The sequence below is a fragment of the Mytilus californianus genome, unplaced genomic scaffold, assembly GCF_021869535.1.
Source record: "Mytilus californianus isolate M0D057914Y unplaced genomic scaffold, xbMytCali1.0.p SCAF_4, whole genome shotgun sequence".
In the NCBI taxonomy this organism is placed as follows: Eukaryota; Metazoa; Mollusca; class Bivalvia; order Mytilida; family Mytilidae; genus Mytilus; species Mytilus californianus.
Window position 1 is genome coordinate 115,724,930 of NW_026262690.1, and position 18,439 is coordinate 115,743,368.

Here is an 18,439-nt window from a genome sequence, read left to right on the forward strand (position 1 = left end):
CTTAAAATTAAAATTAAAAGAAATTTCACTATTATTACAGGAGTAAGGGCTTCTAAATCAACATGTTAAAAAATACGTTAAAACTACTGTAAATTCAGAAAAATTATTGTGATCATGTTTTTATCAAAGGAAATAATGGGACTGGGTGTCTGAATATCCGAATAATAAGTTAACTCTCATTCTGATATCTGATATGTATCGCTTCAGATTTTCCTGAAATCTTAATATTTAATCTCATATTTTTGTCCATTCCTCAAAATTTGTAATAATATATGCATGCAACAATGTTTTTTTGCATTCTTTCAATCATAAGGTTGCTGTCTAATCTCCTAAGGACCTTGTATTCATATTAAAGAGAACGACTTGCTTATTTACCTTTTAAAGCAATTTTAAGAAATATACAGGAAATAAAAATAATTTTAGAAGGTGATTTAAGTTAATACTACCTGTATACTTTGTTATTAAGATCAAAATTAAATTTTTCCTTATTAACTATAGTGTTTACAAATTTTAAATAACAAAGGGAAGTAATTGTGTATATAAAGGGAAGTAATTATGCATAAGTAAAATCCCCATAGGTGTTAGTCCTCTCTTCTTCCTTTGCATATTTTACATTTAAACATTTTAACATAGACAATAATTACAACCAATAAAATAGCCCTAATATGGCATATATTTTGAATAGGACTAATTTCAGCCATTATTCAATGGGGGTATGGATGAAGTTGCACAGAAATTGTAATGTTATTCTCTGTAATTATGAACTCTCAAGGGTATTTTACTGCTTGTAAATCAAGTTCACAGTTGTTAAGATGTCTAGTCAGTCAATTTAGTATTTAAGGTTCAAAACCTATCCAGTTTCACCCAAGGGCAAGCAAATTTATGGTTAGGCCAGTAAAATTGGCAATGTGCCAGTAGATGCCAGGGATGGGTCCAAGATTGGAGCCCATTACTGTGTATTCAGAAATTATTGCGATGTTTTTATTGTTGCGAAAAATGCGACAGGGTTATAATCGCAATAATTTAAACTCGCATTTTGAAATTTTTATATGAATTAAACAGGATTTTTCTCAATATCGCAAAAATTAAAATCGCATTTTAGTCTAAAATGACAAAATCGCAATAATAAATGCACGCAATAATTTCTGAATTTACAGTATTAAAACAACGAAAAAGTTAATTTAGATAAAATTTTAATAGAAAAATAAACAGGTCTAAAACTTTGTTGTCCAAGTTGAGCAATGATGTTGGTATAATGCATTTTTCACTCAAATCTTATCAGCAATTCATTTCATAAATATTCTAATTTTCTTGACCAACAATATTTTTATGATTTTGACCGTCAGACCAATATCCTTTGTAAACTTTAGTATAGAAGCATGTGGTCATGAAAACAAAAATAAAAACATTTTTCTTTTACTTCCTATTAGGAATTATTTGGGATTTTTATTTATATCTTTCAATACAATCACACTTAAACATGTAGTTTTGTGTTAAATCTGGGCTTTTGCCAATTAATTTTTTACGAGATTATGTTTATGTCATATCAAGGACATACATAATGTATAAATGTATTTCCTCACTGCTTTCAAGAATTCAATTTACTTTTCTAAGCTTGCATTGAATTTTAGCTTGTTTTCGAACAATTATATTTCAAACAATATACAATCTTCTTGAATAGACATGAAATATTTGCCACAGTACAACCAAAGTTCAAGAAAATTGGAAATCAGTATACTATAGAGAAAATACCCAGTAAATCTTATTGTAATAGTGAGGGATAGGCCAAATAAAATGAGTACTCAGATCAGATGGGGAGGAGGGGGCACCAAGGCAATGCTAGGAATGAACTTGTAAAAACTGCAATACACATATATGTAGCTCCAAAAAAGGGGGCACTACATATAGTAGTTTAAAAGTTGAAGAATAAGTCTAAATAGTCAAAAATGTATAATTACAGGGCATAATTTAATACTACACAAATTCACAATGTACCAAATTAAAGGCCTGATTAGTTTTGACATGCAATAACAAAGTGGACAGTTGGTTCCATTGGAATATATATGTCAAATTTCTTCAGTTTCCAGTCTGCACTTTTTTTATGGTTAGAGTTGAAAGAAGATATTGATTTTGTGGTTAGTTTCTTCAAGTGTCTCATAAAAAATGAAATTCAATTGATTCTTAAAAATACTTATGTCTAACATTGAATAGTACATCATTTATGATTTTTTTGGTATTAAAAGAAGATCCTTTAAAGTCCCTGTTACATTTATTTAAAAAAATTTCCAGACTTAAGGACAGTATAGTATGTTGACCTTTAGATTTTGTTTGTTTGTATTGTTTGATTGCTGTCTCATTACCGACCGTGCAAGACCTTAGTAAAGGTTGCTAAAAAAAAATGTCGTCGCTGTCTCATTGCCCTATTATAAAGGAACAACCATTTAACTTCAAGGGGGGGAAGGGGGGGGGGGGGGGGGGGGGGGTATGGTTTTTTCCTAAAAAATATTCTGATCCCCAATTTGATGAAAAAAAATATTGTGGTCAAGCAGATGACAAAAAAAAAAATATTCTGAATCCAGATTTTCCCCATACCTTATAGTGACCTCAGAGGCATTTTTTTTCTATATCTGTTTATAGTTGGATATTTTCTTTTTAATTTTTTGCTATTTGCAATTTTTTTTGTTGCTTTTTTTACTTTCAATGTGCTGCAACTAAAAAAAAAAAAAAGAAATAATAAAAATTGTTAAAAGTGAAATAAGAATGAAGTCTTATGAGCTGGCATGTCAGTAACTGCTAGTAGTCTGTTGTTATTTATGTATTATTGTCATTTTGTTTATTTTCTTTTGTTTCCTATTCTGACATCGTACTCAGACTTCTCTTGAACTGAGTTTTACTGTGCGTACCTTTGTGCGTTTGTTTTTTCTACATTGGCTAGAGGTATAGGGGGAGGGTTGAGATCTCAAAAAACATGTTTAACCCCGCCGCATTTTTGCGCCTGTCCCAAGTCAGGAGCCTCTGGCCTTTGTTAGTCTTGTATCATTTTTAATTTTAGTTTCTTGTGTATAATTTGGAGTTTAGTATGACGTCCATTATCACTGAACTAGTATACATATTTGTTTAGGGGCCAGCTGAAGGACGCCTCCGGGTGCGGGAGTTTCTCACTAAATTGAAGACCCATTGGTGGCCTTCAGCTGTTGTCTGCTCTATGGTCGGGTTGTTGTCTCTTTGACACATTCCCCATTTCCATTCTCAATTTTATTAAATTTTGAAAAAAATAATTTTGATTGATAGGGTCGAAAAACTAAAAAAAAATGTTCGCAATTTACAAGAAATATTTCTGACTCAGACAAAAAACCATAACCAACCCCCCCTTGAAGTTAAATGGTTGCTCCCTAAACATCTACTTTCATTCATATGGTCACATAATCATCTCCAGTGTGTAGTTCTATAAGATCCTATATCATATGACTTCATTCTTATTTCACTTTTAACAATTTTTATTATTTCTTTTTTTTTTAGTTGCAGCACATTGAAAGTAAAAAAGCCAAAAAAAAAAAAAATTGCAAATAGCAAAAAATTAAAAAGAAAATATCCAACTATAAATAGATATAGAAAAAAATGCCTCTGAGGTCATGTTAAAGGACTACCGGGTATAAAATTGTGGAAAAAGGTCTACTTAGTTTATAGAATTACTTCCACTTCTGATTTTGGTCACGAGTAACTTCCTGTTGTCACAGGTGATCAGATAACCTTGAGTCCAAAGTAGGAAAACACTTTAGATACAACAGGAAATTCTAAATAAATTGCATAGAAATAGAGATTGGCATTTATGACATGAAAAATAGTGTAGACTTTACTTTTACTTTTATTTATTTTTGGACAATTTCTATAAGTCAGAACTTTGTGAATAACATTTTGTTTAATTAATGTCTGATAACGGCACCTGTCTTTTACTTAAGCCTAAGACATTGGTCTCATAACATAGACATGTAACATTTAATATAAATATACAAAGATGTATTATGATTTCTGATGAGACAACTACTGGTATCTACCCGACCAAAACGTTTAAACCCCCTGCATTTTTATGCACCTGTCCTGAGTCAGGAGCCTGTTGTTCATTGGTTGTCGTTTGTTGGTGTGGTTCACAAGTTTTTCTCGTTTCTTGTTTTTTATATAGATTAGACCATTGGTTTTCCTGTTTGAATTGTTTCACACTAGTCATTTTGGGGCCCTTTATAGCTTACTGTTTGGTGTGAGCCAAGGCTCCGTGTTGAAAGCCGTACTTTGACCTATAATTGTTTACTTTTTACACATTGTGACTTGGATGGAGAGTTATCTCATTGGCACTCATACCACATCTTCTTATTTATATTATAAATTATAAATCCCCACCTTTTGTTCTGATTGTACTACTGGTGTTACTTCCTCTGTTTTCTGTGGTTCCTCAGGTTTTGGGTCCTCAGTCTGTTTTGGTTCTTCTGGTGCACTTTCCTCAGTCTGTTTTGGTTCTTCTGGTGCACTTTCTACAGTTGTTGTTTCTGCTGCCTGTTGTACTTCTTCCACAGGGACTTCTTGTTTTGTTTCTTCCTGTGTTGTCACTTCCTCTTGTTTTGTTTCCTGTGGCTGTTGTGTTTCGTCAGTTTTCGTGGACTCTGACTGCTGTGTTTCTTCTTTTTTTTCTGTTTCTGGTTTTGTATCCTCTACTTTGGGTGTGTCTGATTTTTCCTCTGGTTTAGGTGTTTCTGATTTTTCCTCTGGTTTAGGTTTTTCTGATTGTTCTTCTGTTTTAGATGATTCTGATTTTTCTTCTGGTTTAATAGGTGATTCTGCTGCTGGCACTATCTCCTTTGGTGATTCTGGTTTAGAATCTTCAGTTTCTGGTTTTGAATCAGATTTTTCATCAGATTTTACATCAGTTTTTGTGTCACTTTGCTTATCATCACTTTTTTCTTCACTTTGTTTATCTTTTTGATCACTAGTTTCTTCTTTACTTCCATTACCTTCTGCTACTTTTTCCTGGTGATAAAAATAAAGTAATTAAAGTATTGTTCACAGCTTCTGTAATTTTCCATTTTCTTCAACAATCATTCATACTATAACCATGCAGTCAAAGTACATAAGCCGTTTTAACATTTTTTTTGTATATAGTCACTGACTGCATAAGCTTTGATAATAAGATGTAGATTTATTAATGATGTTACTAAAGGAGTACATTTTTCCCCCTCTTTCCACCTTTTTATTTTCTATCTGTCCAGCTCTCTGATTTAATATACCTCACAGTTTGTTTCCCCTCCCTTTGTTAATTTTTAGTTTTGTTTTGTCCTTTGTTTTATTTGCTGTCTGCCCAGCCTGTCTGGATAAAATTTTCTCCAGTTTTATGTCCCTCCCTCCATTGTTTTGTTCTCTCTTTCTCTGATATGAATTATTCAGGTGGTGTGTCCCCTCTGTTTTATTTTCAGTCTTTTCAACCTCTGATAAGACATATTTCTAGTTTTGTCTCCCCTGTTTTATTTTCTGTTTGCCCAACCTGAGATAAAAAAGGTCTCTGGTTTTGTCTTCCCTGTTTTATTTTCTGTCTGCCCAACCTCTCAGATAAAACACCTAAGGTTTGTCTCCCCTATTTTATTTTCTGTCTGCCCTACCTCTCTGATAATACATATCTCCGGTTTGTCTCCCCTATTTTATTTTCTGTCTGCCCTACCTCTCTGATAATACATATCTCAGGTTTGTCTCCCCTGTTTTATTTTCTGTCAGCCAAACCTCTCTGATAAAACATATCTCAGGTTTGTCTCCCCTGTTTTATTTTCTGTCAGCCTAACCTCTCTGATAATACATATCTCAGGTTTGTCTCCCCTGTTTTATTTTCTGTCAGCCTAACCTCTCTGATAATACATATATCTGGTTTTGTCTTCCCTGGTTTATTTTCTGTCTGTGCAATAAATCTGATGAAACATCAGAGGTGGATTTAGGGAAATTGGGGGAGGGGGGCATATCAGAATTCTGGATCTGCACCTGAACATATCTAAGTTTTGTCTCTCTGTTTCATTTTCTGTCTGCCCAACTGCTCTGATTAAATTTATTACATACTTTGTGCTCCCCTCTACCTCATTATATACCTGTAGAACAAATATAATTAAACTTACCTCAGGTTTTGTGTCCCCTCCTTCCTCTGTTTTATTTTCTGCCTGTCCAGCCTCTCCATTCACTTTAGTAGAATCACCCTCCTCGTTATTATCCTTCTTCTTCTGTTTTCCACTTTTATTTCCCATGATTATTTATTTTTCAAGATTCACTAATCTAAAGGTATAAGATATATACTTGCATAAAGAAACAAAATTTATCTGATAAAATATTAAATCTTTGTCATTTGGGTAATAATAGTACACTATCAGTATCACACATAGAAAAGAGAAATGATCTAACCTTGACCTAACAAGTACATGTATTAGATACACAGTATGTAAGCTGGAGTAACCAATAGACTTTGTCATGGACTTTTTTATCATGCATAGTCTGGTTAGGAAGAAAAAAAGTAATGTCAGCATATACAAGTACCTTCTCTTACCAGTAATTGCCATAAAAAAAAACTTAGACCAAATTAAAAACAATTTAGGTTCTTTATTCCTCCCTTGTCTATAGTCAAAACATGCTTTTGGTAAACAATTTGTATATGAAAAATCTGGTTTTCTAAGTTTGAATAGCTTCACATGTTGTCATATCCAAGCCTTCTATAGCTGACTATAGGGTATGGGTTTTGCTAAACAGTGACCTACAATTGCTTACTTCCACATTATTTGTAGTCTGGTGTTTCATTGGTAATCATACCACATTTCATTTTTTTCATAATGATACATTTGATGAACTAGTGAGTTACAGAAATGGGAAGCCTTCTCCTTTTTGAGTATATAATGTGAAGAAATCACACTTCTATGTTTGAGAGATGTACTGGGTGCTCATTTCCCAAATCTTACCTTTTTTTTGTATTGTTTCCCACTTCCCACTTTTTTCCTTCTTTACCCCAGATCCCACTTTGTTTACCCACTATATCCCTACCCCCTCCCTATCTTCCACGTCCACACATTTTTTACCCACTATATCCCACATCCCAAAAGCATGCCATCCCCCTCATACTTTATACTTAGGACCTCAAAAATCAATTTGATCAATAAGTAGAATAGTAATTGCACAATGCCATTATGTATGACCAGTCTGTGTGAGTTTTATGGAAATCCCTCCTTTGTTAGGAGACTTTGTGGATGAGGTATGAGGGCTGACGTACAAAGATCCCCATCATTATATATATCGTTCTGTACTATTTATTACTGGAATTTAAAATTAACATAGAATTTCATTAAAATTTTCAGATTAATAATAAATTGTTTGACTTATGGTAAATAATTTGTTTCCTAGTTATCCCTTTTGTACCTTTTGAATTATTTCTAATCTCTATACAAGATTTTTTGTATACATCAGATTATTTTATGATTGCAACATGTTGCAGTTTGTGTCCTCCAAGCTATTCATACAATTTATTTTTGAATTAAGCACATTTCTTATAAGTATAAGAATTAAGGAGCCAATCAAAACTTTTTGTCTAGACACTGGGGCATAATAGCTGAAAAATATTCCTAAGCAGCACAAGAAAATAAATTTAGTACATGTTTTACCAATTTTTGAAAACATCTCTAAGCAGTCAACAAGCATAGTTTTGAAGAAAGACAAATAACACCACGGCCCAAAAGAACAAAACAAACAAGTCCACAAAACCCTAAAAAGAGAACTAAAGACCGAGGATCACATGAGGGTCTGGATTGGGGTCCTCCATTTCTGTATTCTTTAATCTTTTAGGCCATCTTTCTCTATTCTCTTTATATTTTTGGTCCATTTTTCTCTATTCTTTATTATTTTTGCCCATTATTCTCTATTCTGTAAACCCCCATCCACACCCTTTCACATATCCCACAAGAGACATGGCTGAGAAGTTAGGTTAATTTTAGATTATGTCCTCAATCTAATAGTTTCATAAAAGCAATATTGATTTTCATTTCTAAAAGTAGTACTTGATTAATTCACATTAGACTGAACATATATGGTTTATGTAGTAAAAAGTAAGACTTTGACCTCATATCCTTTTATTTAATAAAATTATGATTCAATACCAAAGTAAAGTTCTGCTTGATAAAGAAACGTAAAATTGATCTCATTGAATATTGATGATATAAATATACTAACTTTTTTAGTTAAAGGTCTATAGGATAAAAAAAAATCTTGACTTACCCGGTACAAATGATTGTTTGAAAAGCTGTGAGATTATCACCTACTTAACACTTTAAAAAGAAATGGTATTCATCTTCAACAGAGTTACATAAACTCTTTATTTACATGAAATTTAAAAGGAAACCAAAGTCTATTGTCAGTGTATAGACATCCTGTTGTCTTATAACAGATATAAATCTTGTGCTTAAAGATCTTACTAGTTTATCTCTTTGATTATCTTAAGTACAATCATAAGTATCTGTTTTCTTCCTTAATCCTTAATATATATATATATTTATACACATAGCATGTGATCAGATAACTTCAAGGAAAACACTTGTTTCCTATACATTCCCAGTATTGATAAAATCAATCGGACTCCCCTATCCTATCAATTTATTTTAATCTCTATTATTTATACATGTATTTGATAATCTTATGTTGTTGGACTGCTGTCTCAATAATAATAACACAACATCTACTTTGATTCATAAGGCTCCACCTATTCATCTTTTGTGTGTGTGTGTTGGGGGGGAGGGGCATGTTTTTTTTTATAAATTGTCTGATTCTAAATTTCTTGAACAAAATGTTGTATAAGGGAATTGATCAGAAAAAATAACTTGTTTCTATTTAAAACTATTTCAACTTTTTCAATTTTGAGTTTCAAAAAAAAATTCTTGTTCCTGTAAGTCATAAAAATGTTTTTGACACAAGCAAACAATTTCCATGCCCCCTACCCCTCCTAAAGATGAATGGTTTGGGCCTAAGTTAAGACAGATAATTGCAAGGAGCAGATGTCATTGCAAGTGGTTAGGGGAGTATGCAATACATAAATATAAATTTCTACCATTGCAATGGTCCTATAAATTTGCACCATGCATGTATGAATGTATATAACAACATTTCACTTAATAGCCCATACTTGAACTATGGTATTCCCATAAATGGGTCAGAAACAAATTACACATAATTTTACTTGTCAAAAACCAGGTAAAGTGTCAAATATTTCTTCATCACCAGTAATCTATGATGACATGTGTGAAATATGAAACCAAACCATAACAAGTGCTTCAAATAATTGTCATTTTTCTACAAAATTATATGTTAAAGGCTGATTAATTTTCACATAAAAGGAGTTCCCTCAGAGAGACCTTTAATTAAAAAAAAATAAGAAAGGCATATCAAATTTAAAAAGGATATTAAATCCACCGTGCATTGAGTTTTAAATTCATTGATTCAAAATCAGCCGGAACTTATACATGTATTCATGTAATTTTTCATTTCTTTTACCAACAATCCTATATATTGCATACAAATATATATTATTTTTCTCGTTTGAATTGTTTTACATTTGTCATTTCAGGGCCTTTTATAGCTGACTATGCGGTATGGGCTTTGCTCATTGTTGAAGGCCGTACAGTGACCTACAGTTGTTAATTTCTGTGTCATTTGGTCTCTTGTGGAGAGTTGTCTCATTGGCAATCATACCACATCTTCTTTTTTATATTTGATATCATTGATGAAGTTTATGAACTCTAACACTGCTTTTATTTTGCCTTATCTTTAAGATTGTTTTGGCCCTCATTGGTGCATCAGGTTGCTGCAACCCATTATAAGCTAAGAAAGAAAAATCCCCGAGTTGAATTTGGAAGTGATCAGTCAGATACCTACATATGAAAAGTCCCCATATTGCATCAGAGTGTGGCATTTATATACATTGGATGGAAAGTCCCCTGTATCATAATTAAATGTGATTGAAATGTGAAAAAAAAATGTGTATACATGATGAGACAGCAATCCAACAAAACAAATAATGATCAGATATCTTCAGGTTAACAATAGACTGATGTATCATACAATATGTTAAGCTATACATTGCCACAGTCGAAAAATTCAATTAATCAAACCAGGGAATGGCAACCATGCAAATGGCTAAGAATGCCAAGTCCCACATTTACTTTTTGACATTGAAAACCATTAAGCAGAAAGTCCCAAACTACATCATATTGTTGAGGATGGGATAGACCCTAATCGCATTTTGGTGTTGAAACCATACAGACCCCTATTCATATAAGGGTGTGATAACAGTAAAGCTAGCATGGAAAGTCACCTGACAACATCAGGGCATGATAACAGTAAAGCTAGCATGGAAAGTCACCTGACAACATCAGGGTGTGACATCTAATAGAGGATAGAAAAGGCAAATTATCTCCCCTTATCACATTTGGGTGTGGTAGCTCAATGGAATGAAGTTAGTTAGTTTCCCTCATTGAATATTTTTGTTTTTCTCCCTCTATCTTACAGATTTTGTTTTAAAAGATTCCTTTCCTTTTTCCAAAAGTTCCAAATACAGAATAGTTACACAGCCATTTTTGTTAGTTTTCAGGAAAAAAAATTCTGCATAAAACATGATTAGAATATACATATTATTTTTTTTTCAATTTGCCATGGCAATGCCTTTGTAAACAAACAAAATACATCAGATAGAAAAATGATTACAAAAAACAAAACAAAAACAATTAACATTGAAGACAGGAAAATGAAATGATGCAATCAAAAACAGAGATCTAAAGACAATATATTTACAAGATTAAAAAACATTGATTAAGACAAGTTGCCTATGACAACTTTAACATTTCAAATTAAAAAGCCAATATATTAACCCAGTATTGTTAAAATCAATTGAACATCTTTTATAGAATCTTCTACCTGATGCTGATTAAGATTTTTTTTCAAGATTGCATATCTTAAACTTAAAACTATGTATGTATATATTATCTAGACTAACCTGCACTCTAAACTACACCTAACACAGCAGTATGTCTGCTGTTCAAATCAGTATTTCATTTACACACAAATCTGATGTTAATTTTCAAATAGCAGGAGAAACAAAAATTATCTTAATTCACATCAGTATTAAAAATAAACATGATCATCCAAACATAGAGGAATGTAAATTCATTATGAACTATTACATTTCTTGCAAAAATCTACGAAATATCAATTCTTTCTGGTTGCCATGGTAACTGATAAAGCAAGGACATATTAAATGAAAGAAAAGTAAGAAAGTTAATTGGCAGCAACTTATAATTTCTGTTTTTCTGGACATATTGCTTTCATTCTATTTAATTGTGTAGAGCTGTAAAGCGCAGGCAAATTGATCAATATGAGTTTAACAATGTCTGTGGCAGAAGTTTAATTATCCTGTTACATGTGCTGTGTTTCACACATACATCTCAGAAATATTGCTGGTGTCATTTTTCTTTGCTCTAGATCAATAAGTAATTCATTAGTTCATATTTTAGAGCAAGGTAACGAGGTATTTAGTTACACTAGGAATAATTATTAATTTTGAAAATTTGCTTTGTCATCTGACAGTCCAATTTAAAAAAAAATATATGCAGCAGAGGATAATGAAAGAAAGCACCTTTAATTAATTTTACCCATTTCTGCCAAAAAATAGGAATTTCATTTAATTTCTCTATGTTGCACAAGACATTCACTAACTTTCTGTACTTCTGTATTGTGCATATGATTTTTATAGTTCAAATAGTTGACTGACATAATTGGTGTCATTATTTTCTTTGGTTCATATTTCTGATTTTTTTGCCCATTTTTCTTTTTTTGGTCCATTTTTCTCTTTTTTTTATTTTTTTCATCTATTATTTTCTATTCTGTAAACCCCATCAAGATCCTCACAAGTACACCAGACAATTTCTTTTACTGAAATCCCATTCTATATTAAACCATCATTTACAAAAAATTTGATCTGTTCTAATAAAATCCATATCTAAATGTCACATGAATTTAATAAAATAAGAAATCTTTAATAACAAAAATAAAAAATTCAATAAACACATTAAGGTGCTTTAACTTTATTTGCATATTATTGCAACCTTGATAATTTTTTGTGCACAGCAAAAAGACAAACAAAAAAATTAACAACACTTAAAAAAAAAAAATCGTAACTTTTTATATTTAATATAAATGTATTTTTAAGATAAAGTTACTATATAATTTCTTACCTGTGTATGTATAGAGAATGTTTTTAATAATAGTATTGTTATTATAACATTTTACAAATTCCAATGGGCCTCATCCTTAGTTTGTGATTTATTTATAGCCTAGAGCTACAAACTGACCAACTAAATGCATTGTGGTACATCTACAATTGTCATTATGTTCGATGGGATTGTCATAATTAATTAAAAATATTGGACTAAATTTCTCTCGTAATTTATAATTTTTGATATAATTACTGTTGGGAAATCAATTTTATGGGATAATCTTTTATCTGATTTTAACCTTTTGAATGTAACTGACAAATAAAAATACATTTGACCGTCAGTTCCATTTTAATAATTTCGCATAATACAATTACATTTCTCTTTTTTTTTAAATTACCATCTCTCAATTATTTTTGTTGCGGTTGAAACAAAAATGTCATTCATTGGCTTTCATCTAAAGCTATGTTACGTAGCACTGTAATTTAAAATGTAAACCAGATGGCAACTCGTTACTCAATTAAATAGAAAACTTAACATGAAAATAAACTTAATACTGAAAAGATATCAACTTCAGCAACCAATTAGGCCTAAAATCCATTCAATTAACTCTCAACTGAAAACTAAATACTGATATCACAACTCATCAAGGAACAAATTAAAAACTTATCACTATAGAAGGGTCAACAGGGGGTGCTCATTTCCAAAATCTGTCTCTTATTTTTGTATTTTTTTCGCACTTTTATTCAAACCCTTTCTCCCACACTTTTTTACCCACCATATCTCACATTCCCACTCCCCCCTTTGTATCCAACATCTCAAAAGCCTGTCATCCCTCTCACTATAGAGATTAAAATATTTAAAAGCTAATAATTATATACATATGGTAAAACCCTACCTTTAATGAAGTTGAAAAATTTATTTCATGAAACGTAAAAATTAATATATTAAAATGAAAAATATGTAATTACCTATAATTTTGATATATCACTTTTCCATGGAATTAAATTTAATGTGTTGAAACCTTCCTGTTGGAGTGGACAGGATATCTATATTTAATATTTCCTGAATCTTAGACGTTTGAAGATTATGTTACATCTTGCTTTTAGTATTAAGTAGAGTCAAGAGACAGCCTACGTGTAAAATTTAATATTTAGGTTTAAATAAGGAGCTTTACATCCATTTGATACTTGAGACAATTCACCTAAAAATCTATTAAATCATAGGGGGATGTTTAAGACAGGAGGATCATGGAACATTTTGCACTATTAAACAGACTTAAAATGATCAGCATATTTGAATATTAATGAATAAAACAGTATATTTTATCAAAGGCTTAAGCTTTTTAAAAAAGATTTAATAGCTTTTGATGAGAGGAACATCTGTAAATATGAAGCTAGCATCTACCAAACAGATTGATCAAAATATCAGTGTTAAGTTTAAATACAAATTGTTTAAAAATACCATTGAAACTTCATTATCATATTACTGATCAATTAATAAAAACAGTATGTTTTTTTATTAGGCTTATGTTAAAAACTACTCCTAACTTTAAGACATCTATCATGACTATACATTCTGGGTTTTGCTCATTGTTAAAGGCAGTACTTTGACCTATAGTAATTGTTAACATCATTTGAATACTACTGTAATCTTTGATGGATAGTTGTCTCATTACCAATTGGTAGTCATACTGCATATAATTTTAAAATCTACCAGAAAGTAACCCAAACAAGCTCTGGTTTGGAGGAGGGAAAGGTTGAGGTGAAGGGGTCAAAATTTCAGATTTTTTTCACCAATATTCTCTATTCTATAGATTTTAACACTCAATTATTCTTTAATCTTTAATATTATTTTTCTCTATTTTTGTATTTTTTGGCCCATTTCTCTCTATTCTGTAAACACCATCAAGACCCTCATGAAAGACACTTTAAAAATAGATATTTATGAATACAGTTATGTCATCCTTAATTTTTTATCTTAATTTTAGTTTAAATGAATTAACCAGTATATAAATTACTCTAAGGATTGAGAATAAAGGGAAATTATGTATATCTCCATCATATAAAGAACTTTCAATGGTAAATTTAAACTTGGTGTATAAAGTCAGATCTGGTTTCAAATAAAATATATTTTTAGAAAATTGTGAATAAACAATTACATAATTCTGCAAAGTCCATATTTGGTGAAAAATTTACTTTTTCAATATTTCCTAATAGAAAATTTGCACTTTCACTCTGACTTTACATTAACAAGAAAACAATGAGTCTCACATTTTTTAAATGATGTCCTATTATGGAAAAACAACTGAAAACTTTTTCGTACAAATGACCTTTGAAGCATTATGAAATCCAAATCTATTTTATTTTAAACTCTTATATGAAAAATAAATTGGGAATGTGTCCATGGGACACAGATGATGCCCCCACTTGCATATAAAGTTATAAAGGGACATAACTCAAGAACAGTAAAAGTGACGCTACCCAAATTCATACTTGATCTGAGTTTTGTGGTAATAAGCATTGTGTGTAAGTTTCATAACATTTAGTTGAGGCAAACTTAAGTTAGAGAATGGAAATGAAAAAGTAAGCAATTTTTCCATTTGTAAAGGGACATAACTCTAGAATGGTAAAAGTGACAACACCGAAATTCAAACTTGATCTGTGTTTTGTGGTAATGAGCATTGTGGATAAGTTTCATAACATTTGGTTGAGGCAAACTAAAGTTAGAGAACGGAAGCCAATTTCGGGACATACAGACGTACAGACAAGGGTAAAACTTAGTGACCCCTCCGCTACAACGGGGGTATAAAAAGTTCTTATTCCTTTTTTTTTATTAGCAATAACTATTATCTTTATGATAGGGTTTGCATTCAGTTAGTGTTTTTGAATCTAGTGTTGTTGATTAGGGGAAAATGAAAGTGTTCAATTAAAACTTCCAATTATGACCGTAAGAATTATTATTCTCTTTTCTTACATTTAAAAAAAACCATGATGACTGTCAGCTTTAGTTTGATGCATTATTTGCAAGAATTGCCTGCATTATATAGTACTTTAACCCCCCTTATGGCGCTTCATTTTATGGTTAATCTAGACTTTTTACCGGTTCCACTACAAATTTTGTCTAGTTTGGGGGCTGACGCCCCCCTCCCCCTTTTTTCAAAATCCTGGATCCACATCTGTTCATTCACACCATCACAATCATGATACATAAAATATCAATAATTCAAATAAGGAATAAAAATTGGTTGTCTGTAAATCTTACAAGTATATCTTAAATTGTCCTCAAGAGGTTTTAACATGCTTCCACTTGACATTATTATAAATACAATAATCATCAATACCATCAATGTAGACAAAAATATCTATTACCAAAGTTCAAATACAAAATCAAAATTGTTTACATGTAATTCTTAAGATATGTTGTAATGATATCGACAGACATGTTCTTCCTCGTTATTATATATACATGTATATCGATACAGAATCTATCAACTAGGTGTGCCTATTATTTATAAAAAAATACTTCCCTGTATACTTAGTATTTGATACATTTGACTGTTAGTACATGTAGTAGATCCAGGCTTATTTAATGAAAAAAATTGCAAAGAGGTTTTCATCTATTAAGGTCACCCATAGATGTGTAAACCCTCAACTGAAAACTAAATACTGATAGGGTTTATACATCTATGTGTCACCCTACCTTATACCTAGCAATTATATTCAATCTATATTGAGAACCCCTGGAACTACATTTGTCCCTCCCCAAATTTTCAAAATTTCACAAGTTGTCCAAAAGTTAATTTGACTAAAGATAAGCATTCCCCTTTACTTATAAACTGTTGCACCATATAAAAATAGGAAGATGTGGTATGATTGCCAATGAGACAACTTTCCACAAGAGTTCAAATGATGTAGAAGTTGGCAACTGTAGATCACTGTATTGCCTTCAACAATGAGCAAAACTTATACCAAATAGCAAGCTATAAAAGGTCCTGACATGACAAATGTAAAACAATTCAAATGAAAAAAAACTAATAACCATGTCAATATTATTTTTCACAAGTGCTATTGTTGTATTACAATAAGGAAACTATTTTAATCAGGAAAAAGAATTATCAAAATAATACAATAATTTCTCTATTAAGTTATTTTCTAAGCACCTCATTATATGTATAAAGGATGGTGTCACACATTCAGTGTATTATTGAGTGTTTAAAGTGAATTAAATGTGTTGCTACTCCCTATTTTACTTTTGTTATTTTCAAAAACAATTTCAGAGCAATAAATCATTAAAATAAAAGTAAATTGCTGTCAAACCCAGCATACCCAATAATTGTCACAATTTTAAAGTCAATAAAATAAATTGCTTCAGTCTGGTTGGCATTCTACAGATAAAGGCTATGAGTCAATAGATTAATATCTATACACTGTTGTACAAATTACCTGCATAAACATCCACTGATCAATACAGTTGTCCAGTTAACTCAACATTTAACAAGAATTTTCTCTTAATTTTACACAAATGGACAAACAAACATGAATTTTTAATGTAATGACAGGACAGTGCCCTTTTTAAGAAATGAATAAGAGAGAATAGTTTTTTTTTTATAGTTCCAATTAGGGGCCCTTGATGGACAGCATGACATTTATACACACAAAACAATACACTTTGATTTGTTACAAAAAAAACCCAATTTTTTCACATTGAAATGAAATATTAAATGTTCATATAGTTATAGAGCTACATATAATTATAGTTTAGGGAAGCACTTATTGTATTTCATCATGCATGAAATATAAAATGATTATGCAGTGGCAGATCCAGGGGGTTCTGGGGGTTGGAACCCCCCTTTTTTTTGGACGATCAATGCATTTGAATGGGGACATATAGTTGGAACCCCCCCTTTATCCTGGGTTAGGAACCCCCCTTTTGAAAATGTCTGGATCTGCCCCTGTTATGACCTATTTTTCTTCAAACCCATACTTTTAAATTGAGGTGCCTTCAAACTTTAACATTTCTAGAAACCCTTTTAAAATCATATGCATTAATTAAGGGAGATTACTCATATAAAATCAAGCAAAAAAAGACCAGGGACCAGTTATTTAACACTGAGCAGTCAAACTGTTGCACATTTTGAACATCTGCTATGGTTTTTCCAGTGTAAATTAACTAGCTATTGCAATTCTTTTCAGTGCTACTTTTGGATGCATTTACTAGTATTTACAGTTCCCCATTTTTCAACTGTCAGAATCATGTAAAAAAATTAACTATTTAAAGAGAAATCTGTTCTTCTCTCTATTCCTATATTCAAATTGTTAAACGAAGTTGTACATTGTACAAGTAAACAAAAACATATGCAATGATTAATGTATAATGACTTAAATATCACATAAAGCTATGCAAGAATAAATTACTTTAAAATTATGAAATATAATTTACTATTAAAACAACAGAAATCTGTTCTTCTCTCGTATCTAGTAACAATGTCGTGCAAGTAAACTGCAACATATACAATGTACAGTGATTAATGAATTATGACTTGAATACATGTATCTTATTAAGATAAACAAGAAAAAAAATCATTTTAAATTATCAAATATAATTTACCTTTTATATAATATACCCTCTAAACATAAAAACATGTAAATAATTAGAGATTAAAAAGAATATAAAGCAGTGTGACTATACCTTTTGCATCCATCTGACTGACTGATTCATTAGATATTGATTATGAGTCAACGCTTGCTCAGGTCTCTTAACAAATCACTATTTATTATTTAAAACCAATTTTTGTACTATTAATCTACAATTCTGTGACAATACTAAAATGATAACAGGTCAACAAAATAAATACTTTTGTATGGTAGTGTATAATAATCTTTGCCTGATTTATTAAGAAAAGATATCTATCCTATCTGTCTTACAAAAAATTGATAAAAAAGAGTGACAGCTGTTATCTGTTGCAACATCTGAAATTCTTCTGATTTACTAGTAAATTATACAACTTTCACAGATAGAGGCACATAAAGGTTGAATACATAACAGAATATCTTTGCAGAAACCATTCACTTAAAAAAGAGGCTCCCATGAATTGTAATGCCCATCCCGAATATTTGACATAACAGACATTGATACTGGTACTTTAGATCTTGAGAGGAAATGATATCATCAAC

General features: G+C 31.1%; 1 protein-coding gene across 4 annotated transcripts in view; it reads right to left on the reverse strand.

The window, feature by feature from the left end:
• Positions 1-18,110, reverse strand: part of LOC127699139 (uncharacterized) — a 29,617-nt gene extending 11,507 nt beyond the window's left edge. The window contains exons 1-3 of one of the 4 annotated variants that reach the window (XM_052202887.1): positions 17,955-18,110; positions 6,147-6,300; positions 4,396-5,019 (exon numbers count right to left, since the gene is read on the reverse strand). In XM_052202887.1, the coding sequence (XP_052058847.1) occupies positions 4,396-5,019; positions 6,147-6,272 (750 nt within the window). In that variant the 5' untranslated portion in view covers positions 6,273-6,300; positions 17,955-18,110. Of the gene's footprint in view, positions 1-4,395; positions 5,020-6,146; positions 6,301-11,047; positions 11,178-12,284; positions 12,421-13,234; positions 13,383-17,954 lie in introns of those variants that run through there. The other 3 variants (XM_052202886.1, XM_052202888.1, XM_052202889.1) reach the window with 3 other exon arrangements.
• Positions 18,111-18,439: the final 329 nt, after the last annotated feature.